We start from the raw sequence: 21,091 nt of genomic DNA, 5'->3' as shown, positions 1-21,091 counted from the left end.
TCTAAATGTAAATGTCAAAACTGCATTAATAGAAATTTACATTAATAGATAGTTCAAGCAAAACTTAAAATTGTTTCATAATTTACTCATGGCATTGCAAACCTGTAGGCTATCACTTTCTTCTGCAGAACACAAATGAAGATATTTAGAAGAATGTTGATAGCCAAAGAACAGTGGACCCCGTTGACTTCCTTTGAATGAACACAAAACCACGAGACACTGTAATTCAGGTTAAATCACACTTACGCAGAAGGAATATAACAATCAAATGGACATTTGACACTAATATACAAATTTTGACTTTTCTTAGGCTTCATTTATGGCGTTAAAACATGTGTAACTTATCTGTCATAATCCAGATGGTTTTAAAGGTGTGTGTGCATCACAGTGAAACATGATTGAAAATTGTTGTTTGCCTGTTGAGCGTTAATCACAGATCAGTGGGATCACATTTAATGATGGTTATTGTCTCATTCCCCGGTGCAAGAAACCCATCCATTTTGTTTGAAACTGTAATTAAAGGACCGATCATTTAAGCCCTCACTCTCAGCTTCAGTCAAACTAATGCACGTGTGCAAAAAGCAAATTGATGTCTTTACCTTGCTTCTAGTGTTTTATATTCATAGCTTTACCAATAACAAGTTAAAATTTTATTTTAATAATTATTTGCAAAGAAAAATAGCTTATCTGCCAATTACATGAGAATAAGATGCTTTAAATAATTTTATAGACAATGTTGGTGGTACAGGAAGAATTTGTAGTAAGACTTTGTTCTGTTTTAAAACTAGAAATGTTGCAGTAGCGGGTTTTTATCACCTGGTGTCAGAGTTGAGCTGGCGTGGCTAGAATGAAGTTATCCTTGAAGGGATTCTACATGAAAGACTTCTTACATAACAGCAGCTTCAAACGTGTGCCTTTTAAGCACCTCCACTTCATTCACTGAATGAAGAGACCTGAGAAATGGCAAACATTTTAAATGTTGTAACCTTACTAACAGCACACAATGCACACTTGTATGTGCACGTCCCCATACATTATAGGCAGTACTGTACATATACTTAGCCTACGTCGATACGTTAGACCGACAACAAAGCCAAGCAGATGTTCTATTGAAAAGTATTTTTTTCTTGGCTAACCAAACAAAACTGACTTTTGCTTATTCACAAAACTGACACTTACATTGTCTGCATTTACCCAGTCCCATCATCTGCATCTTATCAAACTTCAATAGCACAATTGATGGCCCAGAAAGCTTTATAACTCTGATAACAGGCTGCAAATGAAGGTGTGTACTCTTGTGTGTTCCATAAAAAATTATCAGTTGACTGCATGAACTTAAGACTTAGAAATATCCTTAGTCGTTCAGCAGGCCAATATGTGAAGCTTTGTTAAGTTAAATCCTAAAGTAGATTTACATTTATTTGTTTAGTTGATGCTGTCTTCAAAGTGTCTGAAACAAAGTATGTATGTGCATACGTGTCTATATATACATGTGCATGTCCAGGGGAGAAGAGCTCAACCTGAACTCTAAGCAAATCTTGCAGAGACGTTGCAAACAGGTTTATCCTAAGAGAACTATCTGACACGATTTATATATCTCTTGCAGTTACTGCTGGTGGTATTGTTGACTGATAAATTGCAGATGGGCAGAGTTTGGGTGTGTTTGTTCTCTGCAGTGGCCTTTCGTAGTGGGATGGCCTGCTTTAATGGGGGTGGTAGCCTGCTGCAGCGCTCTGGACCACAGCCAGATGCAATGGTCTGACTTTTACCGCTGTGACGGGGCAGGACTAGAATCTTCTGCAGGGGTTTAAATTATCAATATTGAACAGAAGCAGTTTGGACATTTTAAAGTAATTTTTTATATGCAGCATACTATTATCTTAATTAAACATTAGAATAAAAGTAAATAATGGGCGTAAATACACTTTTTAAGCAGCAATAATGGTGACAATAATGCCTTATGATCATACATAGCAAAAAACAAAGATTGAGATTTGAAACATTTGAGACCGGCCCAAAAATATATTAGGCTATCAGTTGTAACTTCATTGGGTCATATGTTGTTGATTGTTGGTCATATTGGGATTGTCAGCACAATGGCACAATTGACCATACCATTGTTATCTGTTAACTAAGTTTATGGTTAAAGATAATGGTCTATATATCATAAACATTTTCATATTTCTTGCTATAATGTTAATAAACAAGTACACATACAGTCTCTAATAATGAGTGACAACAGGCTAAACATACAGTTTGTCTTTACTGTATTGCTGTTTCTTTTCTATTGTGTGTTAATTATCGGGAGGGTTCTGTGATGTCAAGTATCTCACTAAATACGTGGTTAAATATTAATGCTGTACTGCATGCGAAACTAAGGCCCCAGTTGTACTTGAATTACAGATTTAATTTTACAACATCACAGACACACACACAAAAAAAAATAAGAGACCATTTAAAAATGATTTTTAGTTATTCAATTGACTATTTAGGCTATGTGTTCACGTAAAAGGATCATTTTGTTTCATTCTGTAAACTACTAACAATGTTTCTCCCAATTTTCAATTAAAAATATAGTTTCTATTTGCTTTTTTTTGCTGAAAATCACAGAAAAGATGCTCTGTATTTTACAGAGCTCAAATGCTGCTAATAAACTTAAAGTTAAAAAAAGTTAATATAGAATTTTAAGCAATACAACAGTAATATTTGTACATGTATTAAGGAAAAGTAAAAAAAAGTATGCGATAACCTGGATTTTTATCAGAGTTTTTATGTGTCTTGTCTTGTTGAAATCCACTTTGTTGAAAGTCAACAGACACTGGAGTGGAATGCCACAATACATTGCGGCTGTGTATATATATATATATATATATATATATATATATATATGTATGTTTTTTTTAGTTGTATGTATTTACCATCTTCATCACCACCTTCCCATCACTATAAAACTTCACCATGAAAAGTTTTAGGGCTCCCTGCTTTATTAGTTTGTACTTTAAGCCTTTGTGCATTTTATTTGCTGCAATAAAAGCTATTGCTTATGGTTTATTTTTACTGCAATTCATACCTGCATTTCTGGTAAAGGTAATAAAAAAATTATGTGTCAATATACTGTATGCTCTTTGCGGATAGAAATCAGTGCAACTTAATCAAACCTAATGATGATTCTGCACTAATATTTTTGGATAAAATTCATTGTATTTTATATCAATGATTTAATGTATATGCATTTAGGCAATTTGTCAAATCCCTCGCTTGATAAATATGTGAAACAGTGTGGATTGAAATTTGTGCCCCTGAAAAGATTGCATTAGAGTACATATATTGATTTAAATTATGAAGAGACTCAAATCAGCCAAACCTCTCAAAGCACCAAAAAAGCATCCATAATTAAGCTTGCATCACTCAAAGTATAATAAAAAGCCTGAAAAATACTCATGTTCCTTTAACATTGATTGATTTATTATTCCATTGAGAAATCCAACAAAACTGGCGGATTATATAAAGCAAATCCTTTTTTTTCTAAATCGGATTAAAAGATCCAGAGCTTGTCTGTTACAAGTCAAGCCACTTTGAATGCCATTGAGACTTCTGTAAACAAAATCAATGATATTAGCATTTGACTTATAATGCCAGATCCACCTGACAAGACCCTAGGCATCCTCCTCCTATTCCTGAAGGAGAGAGCCAATGTCAGTTTGGTTACAAGTCCAGAGCGCCACGTATGCATTTGCATTTTGTTTGCTTAACATCACTAGCTGCGACCTTCAGTTTTCAACAATAACTTGCCTGTCATTTAAAAAAGGAAAAAGAAACAAAGGAAAACGATCTGGAAAGCAAAGGACAATCAAACACGTTTTTATACTGCTTTGTCAATATGAACAGACATTTGCAGACATGCACATGCACGCAACCGCACACAGGTTTATGTTGGGAAATTAGAACCCGGTGTTGCAATGTCAACCGGTGCGCAGTACAAAGCCTGGATGTGAATTAAAAATGAAAAGGTCTACGGTTTCATGCTACTCTCTTAGAGTAAACACCTGAGTGGTCAGAGGCTCTTTATACCAGCGATTGTCAACGATCTGTGTCTCACATGGCTTTTTATGTCCCCAATTACCCATTCACAGACACTGGCATCTTATTACTAACGCTTGTGGCGTAATAAAAAGCAAGACTAGTAAATCTTGTTTTCTAGTACTCATTTTACTAAATCCAGAATATAAGAATTTAGATCCATGTGATTGTTAAAGGATAATGTTAAGCCTTATTTATGTCTGTACTGTAATAACATCTGTAGCTAATAATGATTTCTCTACAAATTAAACCAGGGTGTCTCCACTAAAACAACAGAAATAATACCTTCAGTTCAATAAGTGATATTCACACAGACACACAAAAATGCTCTCTTTGCATCACAAGCAAAATATACATATTTGACAATTCGCATAAAATGAAATCAAAAGTTTGTCTGTTGTGTTGGCCTGGGAAGGTGGATTAAACCTTAAAGGCATTTCTGTGTTTCGTGAAACTCTTTTGGCCTCCAGACAGCGAGGAAACTCTTAGGTAACTTGAAAGGAGTAAGCACACATGTTGCATGTGTTGTGGGCATAACCAAAGCATGATTCACTCTTTCCCCATGGTTTTACAAGCTCGGGAGGGCAAGTATGCAGGAACCACCCAAGTTAATGCAGTACTCAGACAGAACTGTTTTCTTAAAAGGAAGCTTTATGCAGTCATCAGTGATGCATGGAAAACATTAAAGTTAAATGTTCAACCTTATGACGCAACACCAATTAGGGCGAGAAAGGATATATTTATTGCATCCACAATGTGGATTGGGGACCGTTTACTGACTCGGATGATAATCTCAGTTGCTCCTGCTGCTTCTGTGATATGAAAAATCCCCAACCCCCCTCAGCGACAGTCTGTCTTCTTATCAGCCCTTCAATATCCAACAAACCTGGGACATCGCCAGAGACAGGTGGCCAGCGAGGGGGAGCTGAACGCAGTCAAGCATCGAGAAGCTGGGCAGGAGCTCCAGTAGGCCTTGGTTAAACAAGCCAGTGTCTGGTTGGCTGCATTACTACTAGAGGCTTTGTAACTGAAGTTTTGTGTAAGATTTATCGTTTCAACTTTTCTTCATCACGGTTTTCAGTGGGTTGTAAATACACCCGAAGTCACTGTAAAAGTCACTTATTGATTTGCTCTTCCTAATTTTGTTATTTTGAATATAATTACTTGATAAGTGCATTTCAATTGCACAGATGCCATTGGTCTATAGGCCTACATTTACAGAAGATGCATGAATATATTAAGAGAGATCCATCAAATTGATGTAATTTCCTAAATTTGTTTTAAAAGGTCTGCAAAAAAGGCAATAATCACAAAAGGAAATAACACTGGACTTTAACACAATGATCTTGCCCCTAAAGGTAGCAAAAGCTCAGGTGATTCCCTATTTCTGATCAGTTGCACGGCATTTATGACCGGCCAAACTCTACAGTGTGTGACCCGGGAGTGACGCATTGCAGGTACAAACTAACCAATCAGAGTGTGCCGCACAGCAGAAACTCTTAACTCGCACACCTCCGACGTCAGATAGTCCGCCTGTATTTTTTAGTTTAGATACGCCGTTTGAATAATAAAATATAACTTATTTGTCAGAGATTGCGAAGCGTTATCTTTTGATAAAAATCAGTTTGATCTGATGGGCCAATATTGCTGTATTTCTGACGCACCTACAGGCACAATGCAGTGCGGTTGGCGGATGGATACTGGAAGATGGGAGGCGTTTATCTACGACCGTTAAGGCGGGTCTATACCAATAATCAGACATACAACCATTTGTGATTCTCTCACGGAGACTGAGGGAGACCGACTGAGAAACGGAAGAAAATGGTGAGTCCACGCTAATATATTTTTTAATAGGTTTGTAATTAACGATGGGCCTGCGCTAGTGAATCAAGGTCCGAAGTAAACGTATATTTGAATAGGAGTAATGCGAGCAGGAAATGCATTCAGACTCTTCTGTAGTTGTTGCTGTAATGTGCCGCCAAATTTACCACCACAGCGAATGGCGTGAATGAGGAAATGTATCCGCAGCATCGCATCACTTACATGGATCCTGTTGCTTTGGGGATTTGTTGCCTTTATTTGATAATCTACTTGACTGTATTTAAACCATGGGCTTATTACGAAACGCTATTTAGTTTGGAGTTCTGCAATCAGAAATGGTTTCATTCTTCTTGCAGCCTGTTTTGCGACCAAGTATCCTAGTTAGTTTAAAGTTAGTTACGTTTTCTGGGCAACAGTTTAACATCACGTGTGAGCTGTCCGTTACCGTAACAGGCTTCGTTAAGAAAAGTATCCGGTTAAACCATAAAACGTTATTGGTTTGTTTCGGGTTTTGTGTATTTGCATAAAGTCGTAGTGGATTTATTTATTCAGATTTTCTTTAATCGACGCGCTCAAAAAGAATATTGATGTTAACCACCACAACTGTTTTTATCTCGCGTGTCTATTCATTTTAAAGTCTCTATGCTTTCAAATGCAGTGAAGGGATGTGTTTATTCCGGAAACTCTACGTCACATGCAGTATTGTCTTCCTGGGGTTTATCTTTTCTCGATCATTATAGCGCAGGGTTAAAACAGCCAGGTTTATTATTGTTAGCTATGATTAATATCTGAGAAGACTGTCCATGGTATCAATAAAGGATCGTTTTTCTAAATACTGTGAATATGTAAGCTGGGTCGATGAGGTGCTGTTGTTAGGAGTGTCTGTCGTCGTTATGGAAGGACTTAATTCTCTCGAGCTCGTCTCGTAACATGTGGAGAGGGAGGAAATCTGAGGTCTTTGTTTGGCGCGATCTCAAAAGAGTTGCCAGTCATTGGTCTCGGTGTACAAGAAAACACGAGAACTGTATGCTTTGTATTCTATGTGAGTATATTCAGTTGCTATTTAGAGGCATGGTTAAGTAATGTAATTGCTTATGATGTCTTTTCATTTTCAGGCCGATCAACTAACAGAGGAGCAAATTGCTGGTAAGATTTGTTTTACACACACCCACACCCTCAGAGATTGGCACATGGCATTATACAATAGCCTGTCTGTACTGCCTGCTTGTCATATCTTGGTGGGGTATCGTTTCATGTGTTGCCTTTTAAGGTGGGCTCCTAGTCAAATCTGCCTGTGCTTGTAAGCAGCCTATGTGCATAGATGGGTTGTGCCAACTTGACGATGATATCAGCTCTTTGAATCTACACTAAAATAAGTGGCTTGCCTCGAGGCTCAAATAACTACTAGTGTTTCACTTTGTTGGACAGGCCAGGCTGTATGACCAATACCGCAATGCATTAACTTAAAAGCTTTAGTTTGATCATATTTAAATAATATTCTGTACACATGATCATGCTTTTCTGTTAAGTTTAAGAGCAAAGCTGGTTGTGCATATCTAATGGCATATAGAAGTAATATTGAATTGGTTCATCTGAAATCAATCCATTCATCTGGATGATGTCACAGCTCTGTTGAATGGGCATTGTTGGCACAGAGGGGAGCTTGGATGTCACAGCTTCAATTGTCCTTTAGTATTTTGACCAGTGGGTAATGCATAAAACACTTGTCACTAAGGGTTCGGCCTTACTTGACCTGCGAGGATCAATTATCAGAATTAAACAGTGGTATGTTACATTGTGTAGAATTGATAGCATTGCCTAATTCTCGCTGTACCTTCTTATAAAAGGAACCTTTTGTCATTTTATCTAGAAGGCACTTTGAGCCTACACACACACACACACACACACAGTAAAAGCTGGCGCTTTGCCATAGGCACGTGACTGATGTGTAACTGTTAATCACCAGATTTGATTTAATGTGCTTTTAAGCAGTACTGCTTAAATACTTAAGCATAGATACATACAATTTATCTGAATTGCGATGGTTCTAGGTTTTTTTTATGTGTGCTTGAAGGCATTTTTGTTCATTACCAAGCCGCAGTTAAAGTCATATGAAGATATACATTTGGATAGCTTTTTTAAATATAAACTGTGTTCTGAGTCATGTGGCATCTTGATACCAAAAGCTTGACATCACAACAGAGTTAGCCATTTCCCATTAGTACACCGGGAGCAATAGGAGTCATTTTTGATGAGTAGGTTTTACCCAAATACATGTAACCACAATGAACTAATTCATCCACCGATTTGTCTCCTCTCTTTCCAGAGTTCAAAGAGGCTTTCTCGCTATTTGACAAAGATGGTGATGGTACCATCACAACCAAAGAGCTGGGCACAGTCATGCGCTCCCTTGGCCAGAACCCGACAGAGGCAGAGCTGCAGGATATGATCAATGAGGTGGATGCAGATGGTGAGGACACATTTTGCTGCTACATTAGCCATCAGCATGCGTTAACTTTAGGAAAAAAGTCCAGTTTGTGCATGACGTAAAACCATTCTCCTGGAATGCTTTTGTCACAGCTCAATCACTCTATCTCTCCCTTATCTGTGTACTTTGCCTGATCTCTATTGCCCCTTAATCAGGTAATGGAACAATAGACTTCCCTGAGTTTCTGACGATGATGGCAAGGAAAATGAAAGACACTGACAGTGAGGAGGAGATCAGAGAAGCTTTCCGTGTCTTTGATAAGGTAAGATTTCTGTGCTGTTTACAGTAAAGAACTGTGTATTATTATTTCAAATGAGTTAACCTGCCACTTTGCTGGGGACATTCTGAGATTTAATAAATTTTGGCTGGTTTTGGTCAGGATGGGAATGGATATATTAGTGCTGCTGAGCTGCGCCATGTTATGACGAACTTGGGAGAGAAGCTAACAGACGAGGAGGTGGATGAAATGATTAGAGAAGCAGACATTGATGGAGATGGTCAGGTCAATTATGAAGGTGAGCTGCTCAATTCATTAAGTCTGTGCAATGCTAACATCACCTAACAATGATTCTAAAATGTCCCCCTTTTCTCTTTTTTTACAGAATTTGTACAGATGATGACAGCGAAGTGAAGGCCTTGTACAGATTTTCCTGTATAAAATTATCTGCCTTTTTCCGTTTGTAATTTCTGTCAAATGTTTCATTTTAATTTTCCCATCCTCTCCTGCTGTCCAAAGGATCTGCATGTATACTATAAGATTTGAGTGCTCATGCCTTCCCCAACTTCCATTCATTGTAAACAATCTGTTGGAAGCAGCAGTTATGGGACCAGGTGATATAGGCCCCCTTTCCCCCCTCTGTTTTTCTGTCTACCTACCTGAAAAGCGACAACATCAAGGGTCCAGCTGACTGAGCGTGGCGTCATTCATCAATTTCGGCATGATTTCTTTCCTCTCTTTTTGTTTTATGTGGAGGAGCAACTCTGCGTGGACAATGGGCTGAGTGTGAATAGAAATGGGAAAAGTCTTCAGCATTGCACTATTGCAACACCATTGAATTAAATACTAACGGGTTTATCGCCAGGTACTTATACACTCTAATCTTTTGTATTTTTTTTGTTAAGATTTTTAATTGGTCACTACTTTTCTTTTTTAACTGCTTATGGCACAGCCATGCCTCAGAATCCATTCCAAGTTGTATATTTGTTTTCCAATAAAATTTACAATTTACCCAAAAAGCTGCTTTCCCTGCCTTTTAAATGAGTTTGTATCTGTGTAACTATTATAAAGATATATAAAAAAATAATAATTCTGTCATCATTTACTCGACCTCTTGTCATTTCAAACCTGTATGACTTTCTTCCGCCGAACACAAAAGAAGATATTTTGAAGAATTTTGTTAACTGGCTCCGAAGCTTTGGTTTTGTGTCCATACAATAAAAGGGGTCCAATACTGTTCAGTTACAAACTTTTCAAACATCTTACATGTTCTGCAGAGGAAAGTCAGTCATAGGTTTAAAATGACCAGAGGGTGAGTCAATGACGACAGAATTTGCATTTTTGGGTGAACTCTCAGTTTAATTGGGCATTTTTCAATTCGTTTGATTTCTTGTTGTATAAAAAATCATTTTATACAAAAGGCTCCATTCCTGGTACAGCCCTGTCTAGAGTAACAGCTCTGATGAGACCTACAGCAGGTCAAATCTGTTCCACCTCACAAGCAGGACACTCACCGCAGTCTCCTTATACCACCTCCTTAAAAGGGGTTGTTGAAATATTGCCAGGATTCCCCAAGTTGGTTATATAACAGATTATTTCGCTGCAGGGCTGAAATACAAACACAGTGTTTCATTGTTAGCAGACTGTGCATAAATGGTGCTGGAGCCTTTGAAGTAATCAAGTGTAGGTAACTGCGAGTTGGAGGAATGAGCAAAAGCTCATTCACAATGCAAACAAATGGGAAGCGACTGTGATGGAGGCCAATGAGGCGTGAGCGGCTCACTGTATCGAGGGAGATACTCAAGCTTTGTGCATCTCATCTCAGGGAACTATTTACTGGCGTGTGATATTCATGTTCCGTCAAGTTTCCTAGCAACCGTGAATTCCAGTCTCATGGGTAGCTGCTCATTCCCTTTTCCAGTAGGCTCTGAAGGATCATTGGGAGATGAGAAGCGCTCTCGTGTTTACGTCATGTAATTATGTGATGACTAGATTTGCTCTGTGGAGGTAGATTAAGAGATTTAGCATTTGGGCAATTCCAAGCAAATGTCAACCTTAAGATTGAAAACTCAAGTTTTTACTTAATGATAGGTCAGACTCAGATGTCGATATTAGGTGGTTCAAAAACCCAAGTGAATTTTTTGTTTTGTTTTTAAAGCAGCTATCCATAGTCCGGTAAGTGCATTGTCACATCCATAACGGTGCATATCCTCATAAATGGGCACGTGAAAATTTAAATATAAAAACTAATTGACGTTTTTGGTTATATTAGCCTCTGTAGGATTTCTGTAAACTAAAACGTGCAAACCAAAGTATATAAAACATAACAGATAATTGACTGGATGATTTTTTCGTAATGTCTGGACTCTATCATCAGGGGTTTAGTCAAATATAAATAGATGGTTCAATACAGGGCTGGGCCGGGACAAAAAACGGCCCTGGACTTCTTGGCTGAGAAGGGCCCTCAGTTGTGCAGCCAATATATCTAAAGTCTTGACTAAGCAGTAACCTTATGATCTCTCTCGTGAAGCCAACACGGAAGTGATTTAAGCAACAATTCATCGACTGGCTCCAAAAGAGAGTAGAACCTCATAGAGCTCCATGTGAAAATGGGCAACTTTACAGCAGAAAAAACATTAACATTAATATAGCTAATATATAGCTTTGAGGAGGATGAATGTTTTTATAACTCACCCGTTTAACTTATATTAAGCCTTAAAATTCTGCAAATGAGGCAGCTCCAACCACGTCCCGCCTCTGCCCATTTTTTGCTTATCTGGGAGTGATGCGCTGCTTACAGGATCACATCCATAACGCTGTAATTGCCAATACCTGCTAGTGTTATATGAAGATGAAAGGATGCTTCCTGCCATTTATCTATGTTGCCCTTTTGTTTTCTTGAGGATTCTCTCTGTGTTAGAGTTATGTTATCCACTTGAGTTATGGGACCTTGTGATATTACTGCAGTCCAGGCTAACAATAACCCTTCCTCTTTTTGCCATTATATCAGGTCACTGTATCACTTAAAGATTCGTACAAAATGCAAAACCCTTTTTACATTTGATTATTGGGTTTATTTGATAATTTAATCTGAAATTAAATCGGAGTTCTGAGAAGTGACTTGACTGAAAGTCAGTTCATGTTGGAAGTGAGGAATGTTAATATAGTAACACGCATTTCTGCCTTTTAATTTTCCTCTCTCGCTGGAATGCATCAGCTGCTCGGGTTGTTTTCTTGTGGTCTGCTCATCTGCCGCTCATATTGTTGCCATCCTTATGATTATTGCTATCACTCAGCAAGGACACAATGCCAGCCATTGCCAGAATGTGTCAGCCACCACCCGTACTGCATTGACACTTAATAAGATCATCTTTCTCTCCTGCCCCTGGCTGTCCACCCTCTCCGTGCGTGGTTTGGCAATCGCTGCGGCCATTATCACATGTTGCTGATGGATACGTCTGCGAGTGTGAGCGCACAGCTGCTCCCGTTGTTGTGCCATGAGAAATGGGAAGGGGTGTTTAATGGGCCCATGTGCACTCTTGTGGTTATTTTTCAATCCTGGGTTCAGGGATGGCTCGCAGCATGACACCCCATGGGCCACGTATGTACCAAAAACAAGCCAGAAACAGAAACCACAGGAGGACCCAAATGAGAACAAACTGTTTTTTGCATATCAGCAGGTCAGCCTTTAAAGCTTTAATGTAAAGGAACACGATTTGATTAGCCTCCGTGTACAGATGCCAAATCGCATGCACAGCCAGGTTGGCAACTTGCTCGCAAAGAAACTATTTTAATGGGGTCAGTGCTTGGCAGCCGCTTGCAACAGGTCTCCGTAGTCAACGCTTGGACTCGACAGCATGCGCCAAAATTAACACCTCCTCCTGAGTCTCCCTGCCCCTCTTGCCACTAAAGGGATCGAATGTCTCCCGTCTGGGGAGTCCAATGACATTTCATGTCAATGTAACGAGATTACCAATAGCGGTGTAATGCAGTTTAAGCATACAAACACATACACACTCAATATCCCCGTCTTTGGTTGTCTCTTTGTTTATTCACACAGCTGATAGAAATGATGTCATCATCAATAAACCATTAGAATAAGAATAAAAAGCGGTTTGTTTCTGCATACTGGTAACCCATCAGATGACTGGTCATGGGAGGCCTGACACAGTTGGGTCATAAACCGTAATACGTTTTTATCAACAGCGCCTCATTTTTCTGTCTAGAAAATCACACTGTAGCAACATGCGCTATTTCTGCCCACCTTCTTGCAAAGGCCGTGGAGGTGGTGAGAGAAAGAGAGAGAGAGAGGAATCGGGGGTGGGAAGTGGAAGTTGCTAACAATAGTGGAAAGCAATAACAATATCACAAAGTTCAACCCGGGGGGAAAAACTGGTGAGATGTTTTTTAAACAAAAGAGCTGTGTTCTCAGATGAGCATGCAGAGTGAGCGAGAAATGCAGAGGCAACGAAAGGAAAAATGCAGATTTTAATGGGGGAAGGGAATTGCAATATCAGGCAGTGTAACTTGTGAGGATCTGATGCAAGAAGGACTAATTCATTTCTGAAACAATGCCACAAAGCACTCTTTTCAGGAAATTAAAGACTAGGATTACATCATGGAACACGTTGTGCAAAAAGGTGAAAGGTGAAACTAACTGTGTTCGCATCAGTTTGGAGATTAATATATAGTTAAGATATATGATTATATATATTATATATATTGGACAAATAAATCATATAAATAGTAGAGAGTATGCTTTAGAGCTGCTGTTTGTCTTTCTAATCACCTTTCCAGGAGCTAGAGACAGCACAAGGGCTAGAACTACATTACTGTGCTAAAAACCTGTGCTACATTTATCTTATACTCATGTGCTTTTGCCTGCTGAGGGGAAGGAAGAAAAATGTCACCTGAATTCTGTCTCATGAAATTGACCCAGACCACACTTTACACTGTCTGCTGAAGGTGCCTCGGGACCAGATGAGTCGTGCCCATTCATATTGATGGGGCACATCACATTTCAATGCAAGAACATTGGTGTTAATGTGGCATTTATTGTGCCACAGCATCACTACGCACACAGACAGAGGTGACATGAAAGATTAAAATTACTTTGAGCAAAATATTTGATAAAAGTACTCTTTCATACAGACATTGAAAGTCCAGTGTATGACTAGTGACAATGGAGATCAGGGCAGCTGGTTTTAAATATAAATTTGCCTGTTACAGATGCATGACAGCCCTCCCCCAGTAACACCTTAATTTATTTCTCTCTCAAATCTCAAAATGTACCACAGTAAAGAAAACTATAAGCAATATCCTTAGAATTTTAAAGCAAGTACATCTTTAAAAACATTTGTTGATAAATTAACAAATGTAAAAAGCAGCAAGTCACATTTTCTGCATTGTTTGCCTTAACATGTTCTTTCTTATACCAGCTACCCACCCTTTTTTTTCTTGAAACTGACTTTTTTGCCACAGAACAAAAAAGTAGTTATTAAGACAATGTCAAAGCAGTCCATAAATGTTTATTTTACATCAATATTTAAACCCAATACCTCTTGCATGTCTTGCAAACATAAAAAATCAAGTTGTAACAAGCAGAGTGTTAAGAAATTAGCCACTACTGGTAAAACAGATGCATGGTGGACTTGCTCAGAACCCAATGCAAGAAAAGTGTCTATAAGTCAATGCAGCAGGACATTTGCAATTCAAATGTTCAGGCTGTCTATTTACCTTAAGACTCCAGTGTTATGATTGGTCAGTCCAATGTGGTTTCTTTGCAGAAGAAACCAACATTGTGAATTTATGTCCAATCTGAATGTGTATAGCCAAATCTTGGAACTTTGTTATTAATACAAGCGTTATAAATACAGAGTTAAGATCACAATTATTCACATGTTATCAGGCTACCCGGGAAGGAAGATCCTATGGTTAGCCAAAGATAATATATATATATATATATATATATTAACAATAAGCGCCAGGGCCATTACAATAAATGAGGATGGATGCGACGCTCGATACGGCCACTCTAGCAGAGAGAGCGCCGCCTTCCAATAAATATATACAATCGTCAATTGATGAAAATTGACGATTTAATCATTGATCAGAAATATGCTTTTTTATTGTGATTTTTGTCAGCGACTTTAGAAATATCTGCCTTCCACCATTCAAGAAGATGGGACTGTTTACTCGCTATGACTTAAATAGCTGCCCAGAGGCGTTGCAAACATGTCCGCCGATTGGCACAACTTCAATAAATGGACTTTGGGTCAAGATGCTTTGGATGAAAAGCTTCTGCTAAATGACAACTAACCCTAATATCATCCTTTGAGTGTTGAGTCCCATTATAACCAGAGCAGCACTATAACATTATTAGAACATCTTTCTGCAGCTGAACAATTGAAGTCCTCTAAAAAATGCAATGGCGTTTCCCTATACCGCCCAGACATAATGGCTGGCATAAATTTAGATCAAAGCAATATCACTTTTATTACCAACAATATTTCCTTCAACCTTCCACGAACGCAAAACGAGAGCCAGGAGAACAATCTGTGTTGAGTTTTATGATGCATGCTTATTTGTCCTGTGCTTTTTCCTGATCCCTAGATGGCTATACAGAGATTGACATTAAAACAGAATTTCTGGCAAAGATGAAAAACAAATGCATTCACAAAAACTTCACTTAAGGTCAATCGATAATCCAACTGTTATGAAAGAGAATGTCTACTATACTGTACGTCAATAGACATTTATGATCATTAGTGGGTGATCTGTAAAGATGTGAAATAGATTTTTGATGTTTCTTTGTAGTGCCGTGGTCAGTCTAATGCAATCATGAGCCCAGTAATCCATTTAAAGTCATTCCCTGAATGCTCAGCAGGGAAGCTGCTCCGTCTCCTCTCTCAGATGGCCTTGACTTCTCTAATTGATGCATAACAGCAGTAAGACGCTCGGATCGATGAGGAAACCAAGTGCTGCGCATGGTATCGTTCTTCTGCGATAATACCCAAATGTTAATCATGTAAGGATAATTCAATTTCGAAGCTCAGTTCCAAAGAGGATGTAATTAGGTTTCTTGGTGTATTCATCAGAGAGTGAAATGAAATGTATTCCAAATCTGAATGACTTGGAAATAGTTTGTTCATGCTGCCACAAAGACATCAAACGGAATAACTTAAATCCAGATGGATGGAGATATCAAGATGTTATTCATAATTTACATTACAGGTGCTACTTGCCAGGTGGAAACGTTGGGGTAACCACTGAAAAATAAAGTCTATTGTATTTGTCATGTGGACAATTCACTATTGTTTTGCAGGGAATGGCGGTTTAAGGGATTATTAGATTTAATGGACGAGGTTCATTTAATAATAGTGTTTGCTTAAACAATAATCCCTGTATCGTCTCTGTCTGTGATCTCATCACACAGATAAAAGATCAGCAGACACCAAGTGTAAATAATAGTGTTAAACCAGTTCTTGGTATTCTGAGAGAGGTTTTCAAAACATTAGATTCCACCTACACTAGAGATAACAACAAAGACTAGTCAGCAATCTCCCCAGTTTTGGTGTCCACACATTAGCCAATTTTCAGATCCAGCTAACCTGCTGTGATAGTTATAAAATCTCCAACATATGCTGTTCTAACTACAATTAAAATGGACATATTTGATATAGGTTAGACTTCACCACCCAGACAGGTGCATTTATCTGTCAGTAACTGCATGCACATGCATGCAGGTCTGTCAGTGACCTCAGCTCAACCTTTCCATGCCTCCCTGAAGGAAAAGTTAAATAAACAATGAAAAATGCAAATGACCAAGAAGCATATATGACCCTCAGATTCAACTTGAAGCTACGAAAAGACAATTCAGAAGAATAACAGATCTTTGCAATCACTCTACATAAATTCGCAATATTCGCATTACATTTGAATTATCCGTGGCCTTGTCTTTTTTCCAGTGACTCTGAGATGATAGGGCTTCAATAATGGAGTTGGACCCAGGTGCCCCAGTATCCATTTCCTCTGCCAACACGGACTCCCCTGGATGGGCCACACCGCTCGATTGAATGACTCTTGAAACTTTGATGAGCTCGAATGGGCCAGTGCTCCAAAGACAAAGAGGGAGTGTTGTTTGTCCAATAGTGCTACTAAGTAGATGCCAGGTCAGCCATGGGACATAGATAAAACCTGTTATCTGAATCTAGTGTTCATGCCTCCATGAAAACAGGGGATGATGGGAAATCAGTGGTTTATGCCAAAATGCAAGTAAATTGATTAGGCTTGTAAACAGGGTTGACTGCAAGTTCACCTGTGGAAAATAAGTCTAATTCAAATGTGAATAGAAATGTGCAGAAGCAAATGTATTTATAATTAAATAAAAATTTATTAATATAGGCAATTTAAGAAATTTGAATACACAGTTAATCCAGTCAAACCCTTCATGAATATTTATGAATCTCCATAACATGAATAAGCTCGTTGCAGCAAAATTACACAAGTCTGTTCAAAATGTTAGATAATCCATCTTGAACCCAGAGTGCAATTCTTGGCAGTTGATCAATCGTCGCTTCACAACAAAGCGTTTATTAGGAGACACATTTTTTGGATGCTCCATGCCTCAAACTGAAAATATAATATGACTAATACCAATGTTTGGTTTTAAGTTGTTTTGATGATATAATTCATAATGAAGTTATGTTGAAGTACTTTAAACTACAGCTAAGCAACACTTTTAAACAATCTAATGTAGGTACGTTGCTACACTGAATTTAGAAAAAAGTCAATTTTATCCTAGAAACCTTAGAGTTCAGAACAGTTTATTTATCTGCCAGGCAAAGTCAGGATCTCAAAACACTTAATTGATAAAGATCAAATAATTGTAATAATAATAATAACAACTCAACGTCTGGTGATGTGTGTGACTTTGAAAGCTGTTGAAGTATGCTGATATATGCACATATATTTGGAAGAATGCTTGCAACCAAACAGTTCTGCCCATCATTGACTACTATAGTAGGTAGTGTTATTACAATGGTCAAAACACTATGAACATTATAGTCATCTCTATATATTGTTCATGGTACATACCTACTGTAAAATATTTTCATAACTGTATAATATTTTATCAATATTGTCTTCTGTATTTATTCTAACTGTATATACTGCACTTGCTAACTGCACTTCTGGTTAGACCTAAACTACATTTCGTTACACTGTACTTGTATATGTGTAATGACATTAAAGTTGAATCTAATCTAATCTAAAAATTACTCAGAACTGTTTGCTTTCCAAAAATGTACAAAGCAATATTTCCTACTATGGTAAACAATGGTTTAAAAGTCTGTCATGAATTCACTTTTCGCAGACCTATGCAGCGAAAGAACCTCCCACATTTAAGGTTGAAGAAAACAAGATCACCTTTCCTTCACATGTATCAATTTCCAACATTATACCACCAACAAGGAACATTATCACATCCCCCATCTTAAGCAAACCTCTCCCAGGGATCTTGAGGATTCTGTTGGGATCTATGTTGTGGGATACAGCAGAATAGGATAAGTGGATTAGACACTGACACTGCCTCTAGGATTGCTCACCCTACATGCCCTGCGTGAGAGAGTTTTTAACCACTCATGCTCAAATCTGCCTCTTTCACACTGTACGCCTGCAAAGCAGCATCTCTGCTGGAACATGTTTATCCTGTCGAGCAGTGGCCAAGAGTTCAATACTTTAGTTGTGTAAATGACAGGCATGCTGCCCCACCGATGGAATTTAATTACAACCCCAATCCCCCCCACACACACACACACACACACACACAGATGGAATGACTGTTGACAGGTAATTGAAAATATATGAGATAGAAAGCCATTATCGGGCCTGGAAATTGCTTCACGATGAGCCATGGTTTTTTTTCGAGCAACAACCTGTGCCTTAAAACATATCAAAGAGGAAATCTTTTAGAAAAATGTATCGTAATCAATTGTTTTAAGTAGAATTTCTGTTTTGTAAGTATTAACAAAACCAAGCAAAAATCTTTCCAGTCACCCTTAGAACCCACTTGGTGGTTCACCCCAAGTGATGGTTCACCCCAAAATGAAAAGTCTGTCATCATCTGCTCACCCTCTTGTCATTTCAAACCTGTATTACTTTCTTTGTCCACAGAACACAAAAGAAGATATTTTGAGGAATTTTAGTAACCAAACAATGGCGGATTCACTGTATGGACACAACACCCTTGCAAGTCAATGGGTGCCGTCGTTGTTCGGTTACATTCTTAAAATATCTTCTTTTGTGTTCTGCGGAAGAAAGAAATGACAAGAGGACTTTAGGCTCCCTTGGATGGGAATCAATGTTGTAGCATGATGTCATCTGTTCTTCCTCTCCACCTTAATGTCATGCTCACATGCATCTCCTCTAAACACAATGTTAACATCTAAATTGTGGCATCTATTTTTGATACCAAGATGGTTACATAAATCCTTACACAAAGAAGAACTCGGTTCCGATTTTTTCTGACTGACTGCCTTCCAAGCCCATATATGCTCTCCCTTTTTCTGACACCCATTTCTTTATGTGCATTCTCAGAAGGAATGTTATTCCAATGGAATAAATACTCAATTCAATTATTAACACTACAATTGTGTAGCTATGGCCTCAGGTCTCCATCCCACTAATGGAGATGGCAGGCTGCTTTTATAGTAGTAGAAACAGATGACCGACACCCAACCACCCCCCCCCACCCCCCATCCAGCCTCAGATACATCTTGGCCCTCGGACCCAATATCTCTTCCTGTCTAGAGTGTATCGATTTATTTTGTGTTCCGGTTTCACTTGTTTGGTGACTGACTCATGTCTGTGATTGACTGATTGACCCAGAGCGGAGATAGCACACAAAAGGTCTGTCTGAAGCCCAGATGAGACCCTTGATTCGTAGGATTCCAAATTTACACAGCGTTGACACACCAGGGTATCTTTTTTCTTTATAATACTCAAAGGTCAAATGGGTTTAGAAGTCTAAGATTTTTTAATGGATAACAGCAGCAGGAAGATGTTCAAGAACTTTCATAAAATTCACAAGATACGTCTGCTTATATACAATTGTGAGTACACTTGTTTGAAAACATGAGCCACATTTACCACACAACCCTGATAAAATGTATAATTTTCATTGTATTAGATGACTAAAACAGTGTCTGCTTTACTTACTACTCTAAGAAATGTATGCAATACAACTGTTTATTAAATATGTTTTGGCATAAAGTCAGTTTACCCCAATTTCACACTTAGTGTCCTAGCAGATTAACAACAGATGTACTTAATTACCTTAACTGTGAAAATATACCTATTTGTATGGTGAGATATACATGTGGCTTTAATTTTGAACTGATAAATTTAGGTTCAAACGTGTTTGGGGTAGATTAAACAAGACTTGACTAGTCTAGACTAGACTAGACTAGACTACACTAAAACACAGTACAGTACAGTACAGTACAATATAATACTGTTATTGTCATTGCACATCTGTAAAATGTTCGTTGCCTGCCCTAATAGATTGCATACAGATTATTTCTGATAACAAGCAAAAGTTTAGCCATACTAACTAAACTTGCCTCTCCAATATTTTGTATTTAGACTGCGATGCCAAGCTCAACCGCTGGATGTCGAATATCCCATATGGTTTCTTTTAATGTGACAAAACTAATTATACAGGACCCATTCAACATATTGTTTATTTAATAAAACTAAATTAATATTATATATTAATATGAACATAAATTAGATAAAATATAAATCACTAATACTCGCCACACTGAGAAACAAACACAGACAGGCAGTTAACTGCAGTCTAGGTGCGCGTCTGGTTAAATGGTCTATAAATAGCAGTAAGAGATATTCTATTATTCTATTATCCAAAACCCAAAAGGTTAGTCAGCTGTGGCCTAATGGTTAGAGCGTTGGGCTTGTGATCAGAAGGTTGTCGGTTCCAATCTCAGTGCCAGCAGGTCATGACTGAAGGGCCCTTGAGCAAGGCACCTTACCCCTGATTGCTCTGCAGTAATGTGCCACTGTATAAAACTACTTGTAAGTCGCTTTGGATAAAAGCGTCTGCCAAATGAATAAATGTAAAAAATGATTACTTGCTTTTAAATTTAATTACAATCAATATTCAGGCTTACAGTAATTATTTATTTTGTGTGATCATAATTTTTATTTTACACAAATGCCACTTGTTGGCACATTTGGTTACATAATGCAAAAACATACGAGTAGAAAGCATGTTTATGGTGCCAGACACCTTTCATAGCAATGAAATTGTCGGTATGTGAGCAATTTCTGTTGCCCTTTACAATCCCTCTCTTGCTCCCTCACACACAAACACACACGTCCTCTGGATGATGCAACCCACTGAAATGAGAAAAAATGTTTAGCCTCAGAACAGCCATTTTAAGGCAATCAATTTATTGCCATTTTTT

At 38.1% G+C, this 21,091-nt stretch overlaps 1 protein-coding gene across 1 annotated transcript; it reads left to right on the top strand.

Moving 5' to 3' along the window:
• The first annotated feature begins 5,782 nt into the window (after window positions 1-5,782).
• calm2b (calmodulin 2b, (phosphorylase kinase, delta)) lies at window positions 5,783-9,683 on the top strand. Its single transcript, XM_079477137.1, has 6 exons — window positions 5,783-5,904; window positions 7,017-7,047; window positions 8,228-8,371; window positions 8,545-8,651; window positions 8,769-8,904; window positions 8,992-9,683. Exons 1-6 carry the CDS (start codon window positions 5,902-5,904, stop codon window positions 9,018-9,020), a joined length of 450 nt encoding a protein of 149 aa, XP_079333263.1. The 5' UTR covers window positions 5,783-5,901; the 3' UTR covers window positions 9,021-9,683.
• Window positions 9,684-21,091: the final 11,408 nt, after the last annotated feature.

Source organism: Barbatula barbatula, assembly GCF_947034865.1.
Source record: "Barbatula barbatula genome assembly, chromosome: 16".
In the NCBI taxonomy this organism is placed as follows: Eukaryota; Metazoa; Chordata; class Actinopteri; order Cypriniformes; family Nemacheilidae; genus Barbatula; species Barbatula barbatula.
Note: the sequence above shows the minus strand (reverse complement) of the source record. Positions and strands in the feature narration are given on the sequence as shown.